This window comes from Crocodylus siamensis, chromosome 4 (assembly GCF_052110815.1).
Source record: "Crocodylus siamensis isolate JL-2025a chromosome 4, ASM5211081v1, whole genome shotgun sequence".
Taxonomy (NCBI): domain Eukaryota; kingdom Metazoa; phylum Chordata; order Crocodylia; family Crocodylidae; genus Crocodylus; species Crocodylus siamensis.
Genome location: NC_143398.1, coordinates 221549197 through 221567307, shown reverse-complemented (window position 1 = coordinate 221567307; position 18111 = coordinate 221549197). Strand labels below are relative to the sequence as shown.

General features: G+C 38.5%; 1 protein-coding gene across 6 annotated transcripts in view; it reads left to right on the top strand.

Moving 5' to 3' along the window:
- MBD5 (methyl-CpG binding domain protein 5) overlaps window positions 1-18111 on the top strand; it is a 282828-nt gene that overhangs the window by 251436 nt on the left and 13281 nt on the right. For 4 of the 6 annotated variants that reach the window (XM_090045804.1, XM_090045806.1, XM_090045802.1 and 1 more), the window contains one exon: window positions 8296-8408. In XM_090045804.1, coding sequence (XP_089901930.1) covers window positions 8296-8408 — 113 coding nt within the window. The remainder of the gene's footprint in view (window positions 1-8295; window positions 8409-18111) is intronic. The other 2 variants (XM_090045807.1, XM_090045805.1) reach the window with 1 other exon arrangement.

Below are 18111 nucleotides of genomic sequence, written 5' to 3'. Positions count from 1 at the left end.
CCATCCTTACCAGGAATGATCAGTCTATTTTATTAATGAAATTATTTCAATCGTTATTTTCAGTTATTTGTAAAACAGCTTTTTCAGAGTCCTCATAAATGCAAAAGTATTTCATACGTTAAATACATAATGAAATGTTTTTAAAAGAATGTTCAGAAAGTAATAGAGCTATTTTTTTTTTATGTAAACTAAGGCAAAACCTAGCTGGAGGATTAATAATTTCTTAAATGAAGAAAGGAATCCATCCAAAATGGTAATATTTATAAAAAGCCTGGAAGAAACTATACATTTTGGATGGTTTCTTCTCTTCATATAAAAAATCTTTCCTCCATCTCCCTGATTCATTTTTACTGTATTTAGGCACAGTGAGCAATTATATTTACTTGTTAATTAATGCTACTGCTAGTAGGATTTCTGTGATAAAGCTTGATTGGATTTTTCCCCTCAGACAGTCCAGTATGACCATGTTATGAAACTGCTGTAAATTATCCAAGGTAATGTATTTGGGCTAGAATGGTTTCAAGCAGAATTTGACAGAGCCTTAATCTGCTTGTTCAGGTGGTTTGTTCATTATCTCTGTTCTCTGTTTGTTCATTATCTCTATTTAAAGGTGTGCACGCAACTTTTTCTGAACCAGAAGATGCTTTTTAATCAACTTTGTTTAATAACATTTCCATGAATAAGAATTTTTTTTCAGTTACAAGGTTAAATTCCAAAATTACTAGTCATTTTTTAAAATTTAGGCCTTAATTTTTAAATGTGAGCATCTGCTTCCTGCTGCAGAACAGCAAACCAAAAAAAGGAGGAAACCCATGTAAAATGAAGACAAGAGTATCGTATTTTGTATCATGATTCTGCTGTGGTGTTACCAGACAATACCTTTCTGAACTAAAAATGTAATGCGTTTCTTAAAATGCCATGTGTCATCGGTTCCAAATATTTATTTGAAAGTTACAAAATTAATACATTTCATAGGAGTGATTTAATAATTTTAACAAATGAGACTGTATACCCTTCACAAATATAAAAAAATCTTATTTGCATTCCTTAACAACTGTTGAGTTTGTAAACTAAATTTTTATCTACCAAGCCATTAATTTGGTTTTGAAATAGGTCTTATTGCTTTTCTTTTGTGTTTTCTGGTGCAAATTGTAATATTTCTAGCACAATATCACATTCATTGGCATGACATTGAATATATGCTGGTGCACAAACGTAATGAAAGTTGTATATATTTCTGATTGCCTTCCAAATTGTTAATATAAAGGTAAATATTTTGGTACTATCAGGATGCTGTGGAAGCAACTGATGTCCTCATTAAGAGAGACATTGTGCATAAGGAAGCCCTGTGGTAACTGAACAGCTTTGCAATTAAAAGTCCCTCCACTTTCAGAAATATGTTGTCTAATTTAACTTTTCCCAAACAGAAAGATAGAGTGAATAACTATTATAAGGATAGAGTTTGAGACAAAATAGTGGGAAGCCAGGGCAACATGAAAGATAGACTCTATGAATCTATAGAAGGGAGGAATTAAAAATGGCATACTTACTGTTTCTATTGTAATTGAACATGGAGAACTCTCATATTTATAATTGTAACCCACATGTATCTATCTGTCTGTTTAGCCAATATTTCTGTAGGCTTCTGTACAGCTACATTTCTTAAATATGGTAGTTTTGTGTGAAGCCAGAGAAAGTCAACTCACCTTGCAGTGTGTAAGATCTTCAGAAACTGAGGGTCCCAAGAAATCCTGAGAGGGTGGAATTCTTAATGTAGTTCCCTGTTCGTAATTTTGAAATTGCTGTTGTTCCGGGAACTAACTTAAGAAGCCTTTGAAGTATTTGTAATTTTGAAAGGTTAAGTATTCCACACTATGACTAAGTACAGCCAAAAAGCCTGAGGCAGAACGGATTCAATCTAGGCAACTTCCTCTAAGTTGCAAAGGTTGAACCAATAACCAGCCAAACTGACTTTCAATTGGAAAAGGTAGGAGGAGGCCTGCACTGACCCAGGCCAGTAGGCAGGGGGTGCTACAGCACATCTCCCAGCCTGCTGGCTTTTAGAGCTGTGCAAAATTTCGGCAGCAGTTTCATTTTGGAGCTGTCTCAACCCGTTTCAGTGCCTGAAACACTGAATCCAAATTGAAACAGAAAGCTCTGAAACATCTCCAAACTGAAACAAGGCATCTAAAATGTTTTGGAAGACCCCAGCATGGATCTTTGCTCTCTGCAGAGCCAGGTCGCTGGGCAAGGCACTGCTGGTCCACAGGAAGCAGAGATCTGGGGCAGTGTGGGCAGCAGCGGCGAGGAGATCTCTGATGCAAATCTCTGCTCCCTGCGGAGCAGAGTCGCATGGCAGGCTTGCTCACCGATCTGTACTGCTTCTCTGCCCCATGACCTGGCATGACAGGGATCAGAGATCCACGTGGGGACCTCTTCTCCCTCCCCCTCCCCCAGACAAGCCATCCACAGCCCCATTCTGCTCCCTGCTGGGGCCCTGCAGCCCCCGGCCCCAAACCCAGCCTGGCTGGGCAGTAGGGCTGTGCGAATCTTGCAGCCCATTCAAAACAGATTCAGCCAAAATGAAACAGGGCAGTGATCCAAAACACTGAAATGAATCACCATCCTCCAAAACAGCCGAATCCAAAACCGAATTGAAACACAGCTGTTTTGCACAGTCCTACTAGCTATTACCAGCTCATCTAAGTGTCCCCAGCCCCCTGCTGTCCCCCCAACAGGGGGTTAAAGAGCCCCCTGTCCTGGTGCTGGCTTGCTCTGGGGGAGCCCCCCCTCCCCCCAGGAGGTTCCCCCCAGCCCAGGAAGCCCTGGGGAGTGGAGGGGAATTCCCACTTCCCCCTTCCCAGCTGCTGATCACTTCAGGGACTGCCATGGGAGGGAGAGAAAAGGAGTCTTCCTGGCTGGGTGCCGGCCCATGCAGCCCAGCATAGGGGTACCAAGGGGCCCATGCCTTGAGGGGCTTCCCCCCCACCCCAGCACAGTGTCCCCCAGCCTGGGGCACCCCAGGGAGCTGAGGGCAGTTCTTCCCCTCCCAAACCCCACAGCTGCGTGCCTCAGCCCCTGCAAGTCTCAGGGATAGCCCTGAACAGCCTCAGGGTGTACAGGGAAATCCTTCCACTCCCATGCACTAGTTTTGCCACGGACTCACAGCAGTGTAGGCAAAACCAGCTGCAGAGGAGTGGGAGAATTTCCCTCTGCTCCCTGAGGCAAGCAGCTCCAGGCTTGGAGGCCCTTGCAGGGCTCCCCAGTAGCCCCATGCTGGGCTGCAGGGGCAGGCACCCAGCCTGGAGGACCTCTTCTCCCTCCCTCCTGTGGCAGCCACTGAACCAATCAGCAGCTTGGAAGGGGAAGGGGAAGGGGGAAGGGCTGCTGAGGGTCGAAAAGCCCCCACCGCAGGGGCTTTTCCTCCCCTCACATGCTGTTTGGACCCTGGCTAGGAGGGTTTGGGGGTCCATTCCTCTGTCCCCCTCCCCCACCCCTATGGGCTGATAGACACAAGTAGGAAGCAGGCCACATAGCAGAGGGGCAAGCAGTCCCTGCTCCACTGGAGCAGACAGCACGGCCCAGGGCTGCAGAGCACTCTGGACTGACGGGAGACAGTGAGTTAACTTCAGCCAGGAAGGGGTCTGGGATAGAAGTTCCATAAACCAGTTTGACCTAAATCACTTGAGTCTGATACTATATCCAGCCAGGTTCATCTTAAACTGGTTTTGACCATTTTGAAAGTGGTTTATGTACACTTGAACTTCTGTTCTGTTACAGGTTTAAGCCAATTTTCAATCACTTAAACCAGTTTATGTGTAACTTCTTTCCCTTGCCTATGGCATCAGTTTGCTGTGCTGCAGAGTTCAGTTACACATTGTATATTGTCTATAACACAGCAAGTGCTTCTTCGGTTTTATTACAGTTTGACAAAAGTTTGACACTTTCAAAGGAGTTTACATGGAGTATTAGGGTTTTTTCATCTATTGTTTCTAATTATACAGCAACTGGAATCTTTTTTATTAATATTCTTCCTTCCCTTCAATGGAAAGTAGTATTGACCTCAAGATTTTGGTTTGGTACTGAATACTTAGTTTTGAGCAGCTGGTAATATGAGGAGAAAATTAAAGGAAGTGCAGTCGTAGCAGCAAAATCTTCCAAAGGAAAAATTAGGGCTACATTAGTAGGTCATGATGGCTTACTTGGGTTATCTAGGTTTTTGGGTTTTTTTGTTTTGTTTTGTTTGTTTTGGGGGGGGGAGGGGAGCATGTATTTTAAAAGGAAGAAAGGAGCTTAAACTACCAGCCCAGGTAGGCTGTTGCTAATAGAAACTTGAGAAGTTTCATTCTTTTTTTCTCTTTTGTCTCAAACCCAGTAAAGCTTGGAGCAAGAGTGAAGGAACACATACAACCAGTAGTGGGAGAGAGTGCTTTTTACTAAACTATTTAACAAGAGTGGCAATGAATAATATCAAAGAAAATCTTTTCTAGATCTAAGCAGTAATTTCATCGATTTCATAGACATCAGGGCTGGAAGGGACTTCGGAAGATCATTGAGTCCAGCCCCCTGCCCAAAGGGCAGGAAGTCAGCTGGGGTCATAGGATCCCAGCAAGATAAGCATCCAGTTTACTCTTGTAGGTGTTCAATGTAGGTGCTTGAACCACCTCCGCTGGCAGATTGTTCCAGACCTTGGGGGCTCAGACAGTAAAGAAATTCTTCCTTATGTCCAGCCTGAAACTCCTGAAGTCTTGCAGGAGTTTGTGACTTCAAGAGCAGGAAAGTAAGAACAAAACAGCTGGGAAGATTTAAAATCTGTAAGGTTGCAGAACAATCCCCCATTCTCCACCTTTTGAAAAAGTTGTAAACAAACTAGCCAAATATTACTGACTTAAAGAAATTTAGATTGGTATTTCAGATATTGCTGTTCCTGTAGGATGCGTGCTTGTTAACAATGACAGGACTTTTTTCTAGGGTTTTGGTTGAAATTTAATATTTTCAACCTGAGTTTGATCTGTCCAGAATATCATCAACAACATATTTGTTTGGGATGGAACAGGTCATCTGTGAGGTGGCATAGAGATGCAACAAAATGTTTCAAAATTTAAGTAATTCTCCAACTGCCCCGCATGGTGCCATGATAATAGTCAGCTTGGTCCTGCTTGGTGGTTAAATAATGAAGATTACTTTCAGTGTCCTACCATATTTGCTTGAATACTGCCACACCTTTTTTTCCCCCCAAAGTGATCCCTCCAAAATTGGGGTGCATGTCTTAAGTAGGAAAACTGATTTTCTTCACTGGAATAGAAGCATGGAGATGCTGTGTTTATAACAGCTGCCAAAATAGATGCTGCTTTTTTCAGGGCCAACAAGCAGCAGGGGTGCAATCCAGTTTTAACTTTCTCGTAGCTGCTGCTGAATTGGCAATACTTTTTGGCTGAGCAGCAACTATTCTATTTATTTATAGTGTGGCCAGATCCATTCTAGGTTGGAAATATTAAACTTCAGCCAAAACTATGAAAAAAGTCTTACCACTATTTACCAGATGCATCCTGTAGGAGCAGTGATGTCTGAATATTTTTGGCTGAGCAGCCAAAAGCTGGTGCCACTGTTACTTGAAGCAGCCATTGAACTGGCTGAGGGTGAGTGAGCTGATGTATGCATTCAGCTCTTGGCCACAAATATACACAAATCTCTTTTTTCTGTATACTGTCTTCCAAAAAACAGGGTGAGTGTCTTAGCTGGGGGCATGTAGTATGCAAAATAATACTGTAATCAAACTATTTGGTTTCTCTTGGTGCTAAGTTTTATAATGCCACTGTATTGGACCTCTGTTGGAAATTCAGTTTAGAATATCATAAAAGCATAAACACATCCATTTGTTATCAAGTCTACATAAATTCTTTTCCGTAGATAGGAGATTAAGACCTGGTTTTTCAGAGAAGGGGCTCTCACAGTTGTCTTTGAAGTCAGTAAATATTGCTTCTCAGTGCTTCTGAAAATTAGTCTCATAGTTCATACGTTTTACTAATATATTGTAAATGGATATTTCAGTGGATGGTGCATAATACCATTAACTTTCTTTCCCTACTAAACATGGCTTTGCATTTAATGCCATATTGTGTTACCTGTTTAATCTTAATTGTTCTTTGAAAAAGTAAATGAAAATAGATTTTGCATTATTACTTTTAACATCAAGAAATTTGAATATTAAGGTGTTGGGGTTTTTTTTTTGCTATTTAATATAACTCTTTTTACAATTTCAGTACATATTCAGCCAAACACAATATTTGTTTTTATTAAAACAAATAGTCTACCATTAAAATATCCTAAAATTATGTTAGAAGACCTAAGGAATACAGTTCTCAGAGAGTTGCATATACTTAATTGTGAAGTCTGCCTGGGCTACAAATAATGTATTCATTTTTCTGTCAGTTGGTAAAGTTTTGAAGATAAAGGCTCAGACAAATTACAGTGTTGCCATTTAATTCTTTTTAAAATTGAAAAATGCAACATTTTATTTTAAAACCACACTCTTCAAATACCCTGTAACAGTAAATGAAGATTGAAGTGATTAATTCTAGCTGCAGGTAACTACCTACATAGATAGTAACATTGCTTCCATTAGCACTTTTAATATGGTACTTTTAAGTTCACCTCTTTGGTACTGTTGAATTTTTTTCTGTGATCAGTAGAAGTCTTTTATACATTGTGCAGTAACATTGCTAGGAGAATTTGTTTCTGTTTCAAGTGATTGTTTTGCTAATTGCCTTGTTTAACATGGGTAATTTCTGTGTCCTTATTTATGCATTTATACCATCATGAAGTTAGATTGTGAGAGAAATTATTTGGAAATATTTGCTATTTTAAACTAAAACTTGAGGGTTTTATAGTTATAGTATTTACTGATGTCCAAGTACAGTTTGTTTCATAATTTAGTCTACCACCTGAAAAGAGGATCATTGGCCCCTTCCCCAGGACAGAGCTTAGCAGTAATGGTTCTTATTTGCCATAACTGTATATTTCATTATGAGATGCATAACATTTAAAAAAAGTTATACTTGAACTAAAATGTATGGTGGTTAGCCTTATTTTCATAGGTTCTTAATACTTGCAGCATGCATTAACATTAGCTTATCACCTCTGAAAATCATTGTGAATTTAATTTTAGTGACACACATTACTTAGGTTTTGAGAGATATTACATTTTCAAAACATTTATTCAGGATTAATCATAGCAATAATCAGTAACTTTCTATTTAATGATTGAATTTGCTCTGCGAAGTCAAAAAATCAACTTACAGTTAGCAACAAACTTTACACAGACTTTTGTTAGGTTTTCAAAAATAATAAAAATTAACAAAAGCAGAACAAAACTAACAAGAAATTTTTTCTGTTCTGTTTTTTGAAATTATCTGTTTTAGATTTGATTTTATAAACAGAGCAAGGCTAATCAAAATCATGTAAAGTTTAGATGGTTAATGTTTTGCTTAAGTTTGAAAATGTGAACCTCTCTATATGAAACTGTAGTTCTTTCCAGCATCATCATCCTCATCAGTAATTCCCGGGATCCACATAGTGGTCCATTTATGATATCTGTAACAGATTTGTGCATATGTAACTGCAGTTGACTTTGAGTGTTGTTTATAACTGAATCTGGCTTTTGGCCCAGTATGTTTCTCTAACTGGCAATGAGATGATTCAGCAAAACCTGCCTTTCCAGCAGTGTTCTTAAGTTCTTTTGACTTTAAAAGGACTTACACACATGTTGAAATGATTTGCTATTCAGGAGTTAATTTGAGCATGTGCTTAATTGCATTGTTGAATTGGTGCCTTAAGGACTTTAATTTAAAATCAGAGTGGTAAAGGCATTTGTGGTAATGTACAGCTTTTAACGTATACCAAAAATACTATATTGTACATAATAGACAATAGAGAAAATATTTTTATGTAGCACATCTAAGTTTCGTAGGAATGAAATCTGCATGCAGACAAGGACTATGAGATTTTCATAACAGTATTCATATTGTTTATCCCAAAGGGAGAAAAAAGTAGTAGCTTTTTTAAATGATAATTTTATTTTAGCTCTAAATTGTCTTTTCGTGTGTCATGTTTTTACTTTTTGCATGTTAATGCTATAAGTCTGAACATACTGACACATTTTAAAAATCTTGCTCTTCTTCCTGTAGTGGAGAATAGTATTTTTTTTTTTTTAATGGAAGCAGTGAAAATTAAGGTCCACAAACTAAACATCTGCATGTCCACCAGTAAAGTTAAAGCAGTGTTTAATAATTGCAGGTCTGGGTAATGTGGTTTGGTGTTCATACCTTCACTCAGGTGGAGCCAGAGAAGTTGAAGACACTAACAGAAGGTCTGGAAGCCTACAGCCGAGCCAGGAAACGGAACAGAAAGTAAGCAGATGCTTCTTCATTTACAGATTAATTGAAATTTTGAAATCCTCTTGCCTCTCAAGAAACTTACTTCACTCCCAGAAGCACCTTTGACATCACTGGGAGTTTACTTGGATTCGGTCTTTAGTTATTAAAACACTGGATGGATGGATGGATGGATGGATAGAGATATCTATATCTCTCTTTCTATAGATATATATCTCTATAGTTATATAGTGATAAATATATACACAGCAAATAACAGCAAATATCTTTCTGACCAGAAAAAGTAAGTTTCTGATATCCCTTAATCTGTGATGTAGCAAAACACATAATAATAAAAGTTAAATTTTCTTACAAAGTAAAAAAGGTGAAACATAGTAGCAGGATCTAATTGCCATAATGTGTTTATTTCAAGATAATTTGGTTGTCATTTTACTGTATATCTGTGTCAGTATATGTGGGGAAGAAAAAGAAACAGTGCACACTGCAGTATTGTTTTTCCTGCAGTCTGATGAAAGAGCTCTGGATTGCACTGTCTAATAAGCATTATTCCAGTGGAGCACCTCAGTGCTGCAGAGATAAAGCTAGACTTTTGTGGAGGGTCTTAGATAAGGAATTATTCCACAGTTCTTAGGACCAACATAGTTCTTTTTTCTACCTTTAATATCATAGTGGTACAAAAGGGATTATTTCAGATAAATTCAGTAGTGTTTACCGTTGCTGTTACACTTTTCCATAAAAATTGTGCAGTGATTGGCACGGTTCTAGTATGCTGTTTTCTACTTGCTGTTACAGTAAAAAAAAAAATCTATGAGCTTGAATGTGACCAGGAATACTCCTGACTTGAAAGTACTTTCATGCAAAACAATCAACACAATCTTAAAGGAATCAAATTATATTTTGTTCTTAACATCTTTAAGGTCTAGGCTTTTGATATTCTTTTCACTTGTCATGTGATATTTCAGAAAATTATTCTTGATTCCAGTGAGACAATGGAATCTTCACCGCCATCCTGGAGAGATGCTCCTGGAGAGCATCTCAGTGAGGTTTTGTGAGATTGCAAGCTGAGAACATAAAAGTGCCATTGGCAACATTTCGGTTATTTGCTGTTGTCCCTGAAGAAAATTTGTAACTGGAGTGAATGACTCTATGAAAAGATTTTTACAAGTCTGAAGTGAACTGTAAAATTGAAGCAAAGGTCCTCTCTCCTGATTTAGCATTTGTACCTGAATATAGCTACAGTCCTAGCTATAAATTGAAATTTAATGAGAGTTTAATGACGTAAACTGCTGAATCTGGCCCAGTGTTGATAAAGTGCAAATGGTGGATAATATCAAAAGTAAAAAATTCTTCTGTGACACTTTGGTCACAAAAGTATCAGGTAATTTAAATTCATAATTCTTGAAACCACCATGACTCAGCAGACCGCCTTTCCATTTGCGTTACTGCAGTCCATTGTATTATTTATTTTATAGTTATATGTAATAGGCACAAAAATATTGTTAGAAGGGCAATATTGAGGTTGCAGAGGTGAGCAGTCAAAATGGAAAAAATTGGATGTGCCGTTTTCATTCAGCCCCCTTATTCGCATGCTTAACAATCAGGGTCGCCAACCATCCATAAACTTATGAACAGTCCATTAAAAAAGGCTAAAAACTCTTGTCTGTAAAGTCCATAAAATTTGAACCATCTGTAAAAAAAAAAAAAAAACAAACAAACAAAAAACCAAAAAAACAACTGTGAACTTGATTGAAGGTCCTTTATTGAAATAAGGCTGGATACAAGTGTTAATGGGCAGTCATTGCAGAGCAGCACCTTGTGTCCAAATGGGAATGTATCTTGGTGCCCTGCAGAAAGCTTTCTGTCAGGGCTTTGTGGCCTACCGGAGCCTCTATAGCCCTCTAATTCCTTCCACCCCTTGCCACATGCTGCTGCTGTGTATTGTTGGCCACCACCTGCCTGTAATGGATGCTCTCTTCTAAAGTTTAGAAAGTTAGTGTTAAACCCCAATTTTGAACCCAGCTCTTATTACTGATGTCCAGGGCTGGAAAGGTTGCATTCACATTATATAAAACATATGTTAGTAGAAAAGTTTGGTTTGTCAGTAAAACATTTGCAGGTTATAGATTTAAAAAAAAAAAAAGGCTTGGGTTGGCAACCCTGATCACAATAGTCTACATTCCATCCTCATTTTTTCATGGGATCCATGCCTCGTTTACTGCTTGCTTAATGAGTAGCAAAGCAGTATTGTAATATATCATTCAGTGGCTGGCCTTGTTCTCTTTTGCTGCACATTCTTCAAACCATGATAGGAAAACAAGGCAAGAATTCCTAGTTTTTTCATGGCTATTTCTGTAGTAGCCATCACTATAGTATCTTACTACTTCAGAAAAATGAATTTCTTCCTTTTCCTAGTACCCAGAGAGCGCCATTTTTTAGATGAAAAACTGAGGCACAAAAAAGTCGGGGTCAGAAGTATCTGATGATTTGGGGCATGGTGTCTGAAACACTACAGCTTCTGTTGACTTCTGTTTCAGTTGTGAGTGGTTCACAGTTCTGCAAATCAGACCTCAGGGTCTCAGGATAGGGACCCAGAAAATGAAGAACGCATGGTTAGAGACCACATGTGAAAAGTATGGTTAAGAAACATGACTAGCACCACAGAGGATCTGTAAATGGCACAGACCAGTGTGGAATCCAGCTGCCCAGGGTCACGCTCACCTTCTGTAACCACAGAACAGTCTTCCTACAATTTATTGGCCTTGATCCATGTCCATTTTCCAACATTTACAACAGATGACATAAGGATCCTAAAGTTAATGGGTCCTTCACTAGTTAGCCTCGATTCACCCCTCTTATGGGCTCTCCTGTGCAGTGAATGAGGTAGGAGTTCTGTAAAAAGAAAAACCAGTGTGATTCTGAAATGTAAAACTGTTGTAATAGATACATATTAGGGAGTACATATTAGGTAACCTTAATCCTGGTATTCACTGATTTTTGGAGTCCTACATTCACAGTGACCCTGACTCCTTCACATTTTTCTGTCAACCTCTTTATACAACCAATACTATTTCTCCCCTTGCAGATTGGCTCCTTACCAGAGTTCTTTCTCCTTTTGAACCTTTGCCCATTGGTCACCAATCACATTTCCCACCCTCATAATTTCAGACAGTTTAATTCAGTTTTCCACTTTCTGGTTCCCAGTTCACATGAATCTGTTTCCTTCTTTCCTGCATTTTACCTTCCACTCAGAACGGTTCCTTCAAGAACCCTACTCACCCTTCCCCCCTCTCCCACCACACTACCTAGGTGCAGCAGGGCCTAGCTGCAGCAAGGGCAGCATTTAGATCATAGAGTCTTTGAGTTCCAATGCCTGGAGTGCCAATGTAGTCAACAGCAGCCCAGAGGAGCATTTGCAAGGAAAGTCCTATTATGTTCTGGCCTGGAGCATGTACAGAATCTTCCCAGATTTTAGCTACTAAGCTCAAAAAAATCCTTCATGCTGCAATTTTTGAAAGGCATGTAGCGGTGGCAACTTTTCATTGCTTTTCTTGGAGACAGCAGAAGTCACATGCCTGACACAAAGGCTGTCCTCAGCCACATGTCAAGCCCCTACTACAAAGCATAGGGACATGAAAGATTTTCAAATACTAGAATACTTTAACATGGTTAAAGTATATATTTTTCCCTAATCTTTTCCTCTGAAACAGCTTAAGTATTTTGGTTGAAAATTTTGGGGGGAAAATCAGCCTGAAGCAGATTCTCAGCATGGAAAACTTCAGCTGGAATAAGATATAATGGAAAGTACAAGACATAATAGGTGGTGCTACTGGTCCTGCTTATAATATGCTTAAGTTGTTTAACTAACATGGCCAGATTATAATTGTAGGGAGAAATATCACTTTCCATTTCTTAATGATTGCATAAGTAAAAAATTGCAACACTGTTACTGAAGAAGTCTCTTTGCAAATATACCACAGTTGATTTTTGTTCTGTTTTGCAGTATTCTCTAAGAGCTGTAGGTAGGTCATTGTTTGCATTAGAAGGCTGTACTTCACCAGTAGACCAGTAATGTGCCCTATAATTATAGTTCATTTTCTCTGTTGTCAAATTAAAGTAAACTGAAGCTATTACTCAGTATTACACCTTTTCAAAGGTGGATGTAATTTTAGGCATCTTGAAGAACAATATTTAATGTAAGCACAAGCTTAGTAATTTTAATGAATTATAAAGATAACTAAGTTGTTCATATGTTAATATTCAAATAGGAATATGAATTAAATGGGTTTTATGTGCCTGATTTTAGGTTCCCAAACTGAAATTATTCCGAGAATGACCAGATGGATTATTGATGGTAACTTTAAAACAGATATCTAATAATCTTTTCAATTTCTGATTGTCACCAGTATCTTAATATTATATGAGAATGACAACAGGCATTTTAGAATTGCAATTCATACTACCATATTTTCTCAAACAGGAAGACCAGGTTTTTCCACCCAGTGGAATATAAAAGCCCCTCATTTTACATTCACATACAAATTTATACATTTGTATACAAGGAAACTGCACTAAATACATTGTCTGTCTTTGAGCTGCTACTGAAAACTGCATGTTCCCAGTAATGGAAACCAACTATGATCAAATGCAGCCAACACTAAGCATGAATATAAATTGCATGACCCATACTGAGCAAATGTGCTGATTTTTTTTTTTTTTTGAAACAAAGATACATGTGTGTGTGTAACTGTACCTCTAACAGCCTGTTGTGACCATTGTGGTTCACTTGACAGATCAAAAACACCCTTTAACAGTTAAACTATATTAGTGGTGGAAGGCCAGGAACCTGCTCATAAACAGTCAGTCAGATCCCACAGTTGAGGACTGTATTGAAGTGGGGCTGCGTGAAATGTACTGGCACTACAGGAAGACAGAAGAGGATAACAGGAAAGAGATGGCGGACGTCATATGGAAGAGAGGGGACTGGCACAGACTTTTCAGAGGCAAACCCTACCAAGAGAATGACAAGGAGGACAGTGGTGAGGATAGCGATGACAATCACAAATATGACAAGTACTGGAATGGTTATGGGTGTGTGGGTGCCCAGGTGTGCAGTGCAAACTTTGTAATGAGACTAAAACAATTTAACTGTCAAAGTGTGTTTTGGTCTGTCAAGTCAACCATGGTGGTCACTTGATGGATTGTTAGGGGTACAGTTATATAGATTTTTTTTATATATGTAGAAATAAGTATTTTTTTTTAAAAAATTGTACTATATATAAGTAGGTGCTGAAGTGTTTCCTAAAAGTGCATTTATGGAGTACCTGTGCTAAAACTTGCAGCAGATTAAAAAAAAACAAAAAACAAGGTAAAATGCATCAACTCTGGCTAGATTAAGTCTGTGGACACTATTTGCAAATTGCTGTATTTTAGGGTCAGTTTTTTTCAAATTTGCTTCTTGTTTCCATGTGCTCAGGGAGAGCTCATCAGAAGACGCGGCTGCGGGAGGTACATTTTTGAAGGGTTCAAACACAAATCTGAATCATATTCACTGTTGTAGCAGTGGGAGGGGGACAGATTCAACACAAACCTCCAATTATTAGATTCTATACCTGGAAAATTATAACCAACTTATGTATTTTCCATACGTAGAATGTAATTATTGGGAGGTCATCTCATATCTGAGTAAATATGGTTTTGTCTTTTTTCATTTTATATATGTGCAACTGGTCATACTGCCTAATAGTAATGATTTTGGTCTATTATGATTTAAGTTTAGTTATTTCATTTTTTTTAAATAGTAAAATTGTGTGTTTAAACGGGTATTGGAAAAAAGTATATAATTTATAACACTAGAAATCATGACCCAGTTTTGTGTTTCATGTTACGTTGGTGAAAAATGCATTTTTATAAAGGAAGAATTGCAGCTTTATTATTCCAATCAACAAAAATGTTGAATCACTTCAGAATTACTGATATTTGGGGAACTGATTATTTCTTCAGTCCTCGTTCTATTTCATGCAGCTATGCTGTTAATTTTATAAATAAGATTAAATTCAAAGAGTGTGATATTAAACTTGATTACAGAATGTTTTAAGTAGTAAAAACATACTGCATGCCCAGTATATACTGCTTTTTTTTTGAGCTAGGCATCTAAATATTTGCATCATGCTGCCTTTAGTTGCAGGGTAAATCCATATATAAATTCTTTATTGTGGGAATACATAATCTTATTAAAATTAAAGATGCTGTAGTGGGGGTGATGAAGATACCCTATAGGTTTAATGAAATTAATACTTACATTTTAAACCTGTAAATGTTGAGAAGGATTTAATTCTGCATGTCTGCCTCCCCTGTTTTACTTTAGCTATATGAAATGAATGGGATTGTCTGAATAAGTGGAAGTAATTTAAGAATAACATAAATGTGCTTATTGTTGACAAATCTGTCTTATGATCTATGGAGATTTAAGTAGCTTGAAATCAAATGCTTATTTCTAATATACACAACAATCCAATAATGCTAGCACCTGCTCCTGCAAATCCTTGTAATCAGTAGGACTGTTCGTATGAGTAACAGTTCCTAGCATTGCACCACTAATTGATTGTTTGCATTTAAAATGACATCTAAAATACAGATATCTGATTTATTAGTTTCAAAATATACTAATATTTATTCTGAAATCACAGTTGTGAATGACCTTTCCAAGGGCAAATCTGATAGTTGTGCATTTATACCCATTCCAAAATATTCTGCTATTTTCTGGCCCTGAGACTTAATATCTCCAATGAATTTTTGGTCTACATCTCTGCTTAAGACAGTTTTTTATCTGTTTCTCTCCAGATAAGTACATCAATAGTTGCATTTGTTGTGAGGCTAAACAATAAAAAGGAAAATAGAAATTTCCTGAACTTTAATGTTGGAACTTTGAATAGTCTACATTACATGTTTATCACATTTAATTTATCACATCTAGCAATACAGCATTTCACAGTATTTCTCTGAATATTGCTGTCAGGATGTTTTGGCTGGAATATCTGTCAAAGGCATACACCAGTATAATTAGAGAAATGCAGGAATCACATATACAATGATTTCTCAAATGCAGTAGTATATTAGTCAGGTAGGCCTGTGCAGTTGATACAAATGGAATAAAACAAATTCATGTTTTAACATGAAAACTATGCATAGAGATATGCTCATAAAGAATATGTTTTTTCAGGTTCAGTCCTATATAATATTCTAAAGTTCCCAAGTTCATGGCCACATTCTGCAGGCATAACAGTCAGATGTCACATTTACTGCTGAATTTAGTAACACTGAAGTGTATCAATCTTAGTTGTATCTTTCTGGCATTCCATTACATTCCCATATCCATATAATTTATCCCCTCTCTCTTTATTGAAGTATGTGTCATTTTGTATCACCTCTCACATCCTCTGGTGAACTAAAGTCCCACCATCAACTTCACCCTGACCATATTCTCGTATAAACGTTTCTGGACATTCTTTCGTGCTGTCCAATTCATGGTTATGAGTCTGAACTCATTTGCATCCTTGTGAATCTTTCTGGGTTCTTGCTGTGTGTGACAGAGCAGCAATAGTGCTCCACCCCTGTAAGGGCTAGAGCAGGCAGCTGCCAGGTGGCTGATTGCAGTGACCATTTTCAGACTTAGGCCAAAAAGGCAGCAGTCTGGGTGGAGCAGCCAGGGAGGCAACACTGGCCTGAGCTGTTCCTGGAACACCTTGGAGGTAAGGGTAGGAGCTTCGGGGGGTGGTTTGGAGGCTCTTGGTCCTGGGTATGACTTGAAACTTCATCCAGCCAGGGAAGGGTGGCCTGGTGAGGAAATGCCAGGCCAGTTACCTCCCTGGTCAAAGACGGGTAGGGGCGCCTTAAAACCTCAGCCTCCACTATATAGTGGAGAATATAAAAACTATGGGGCCAGGCATGCTGAGGGAAAGGCACTTGAGCCCCTAGGGGTATAAGACCCCAGGCCATGAAGGGCCATAGAGTTAGCCCCCAGTGCGAAGGAACCGAGGGCTGAGAGCCCAGTATGTGAGACCAAGGGCCCAGTGTGTGTTTGTGTATGTTTATGTAGAGTTCCCTGAGCAGAGCCAGGGCAAGCTTGGCAACTTGGCTTGCCACTACCCAGGTGAGGCTTGCGGAAGAAGCCCAAGAGACTGCATGTCTTCCACCCAAGGCGTGACCTGGATAAAGCCCCAAGGCCTGTGGGAACCGCTTGGTGCTTGTAATGGCATGAATTTTCCACCAGTTAGGGAAACAGCAAGGTCAAGTCAGGAAAGACTGGGCAGACTGCCCCATAGAGGCAGGTGGGTGGGCCATCTTGAAACTCATCCACGGTCTTGCCCCCTGTCACACTATGTAGAAGACAGTGAAAAGAGAGTTAAAATTGTAGGTTGTTTCCGTTTTTCCCCTTGTTCTGCAAGTTATTTGAGTTAACAACTAGAGTTTTTTTTATTTGTTTTATTATATAGGAGATGCCAAGGTAAGCAGTTATTTAAGATGCATAACCTTAAAACAGAACTATTTAATTCAAATTATTAGTGAAGGTTTTTAGTTGAGCTATATATTCCACCTAAGAACACTGACTGTTTTAGTCCATTTATGTAGTATGGCTTAATCAGGGTACCTTTGAAGAGGTACTGCGTTTGTGCCGCTTGACCTGGAAGGCCAGTCGGGATGTGAAGATGCTTCACAAGTAGTAAGATATTTTTATAGTTCTGCCTTAAAGATTGGGTCATTCATCAGTAAGTTTCCCTTCAGGCATGTAGTTATATAGAAGATAAGCCAAAATGAGTACAGCTGAAATACTTCTGCTAGTTGTGGATTTTTTTCTTCTCCCTCCCTTTGTCATTTATTAAGGGAATATGAATCCTCCTCAAATGATACAAGTCTTTGAAGACAGTTTGTGGGGACTGAAAAGCGCCATTTATATAAATAACACATTTAACATAAACAACAGCCATGCAAATTTCTCCATACCTCTACTCTGTACGTCAATATAGAGCTTTTAAACTGATGCTTTTGGAGTTACCACACTGACAGAAAGAGCTAAGCAGAAAGAATACTTTCTCTGCCTGTTCATTCTTCCTATCAGCCACTTCATTTGCCTGCATCTTTTCATATTCTCCTCCTAGAAGCTCCCTAAATTGGGTATAATAGGATGCACAGGATTATAAAGCCATTGCAGATGACTGGGTTTTATTATTTGATCACTGTCTGTCATATCTTGTGTAAGCACTTTTGGTTGGTTGGTTTATCAAATAAGCTTACCTAAATGTGTACAACACCATCAGGTTCATAACAAGATCAAGACTAAATGGACTTCTATTACTAAACCTCTCCTAGAATCGATATCCTCACTATAGTCTCAGATTGTCTCAACACAATTCTCAAATAAATTAACATTACACTAGGCCCAAAAGAACAAAATATAGGGCGGTAAAGAGGGGTCTCTACTGGAGAAGCAGCAATATAAAAACTCCATTAAGAACATGCTGCCTTCAAATTCTGAATATGGCAGCAAAAGAGTAATCCACAGCAGTACAGACTGATGGGGGAGGAGTCTCTTCCTCAAAGCAAAGGCTCTAGGGACACAAAGAGCATTTTTTACACATGCTCTAATTAAAGCACCTGGACCGTCTTGTGTATCAGCAGCGTGCATCAGTGTGTTCAAAATGGCAGCAGGGCACTTTATCTA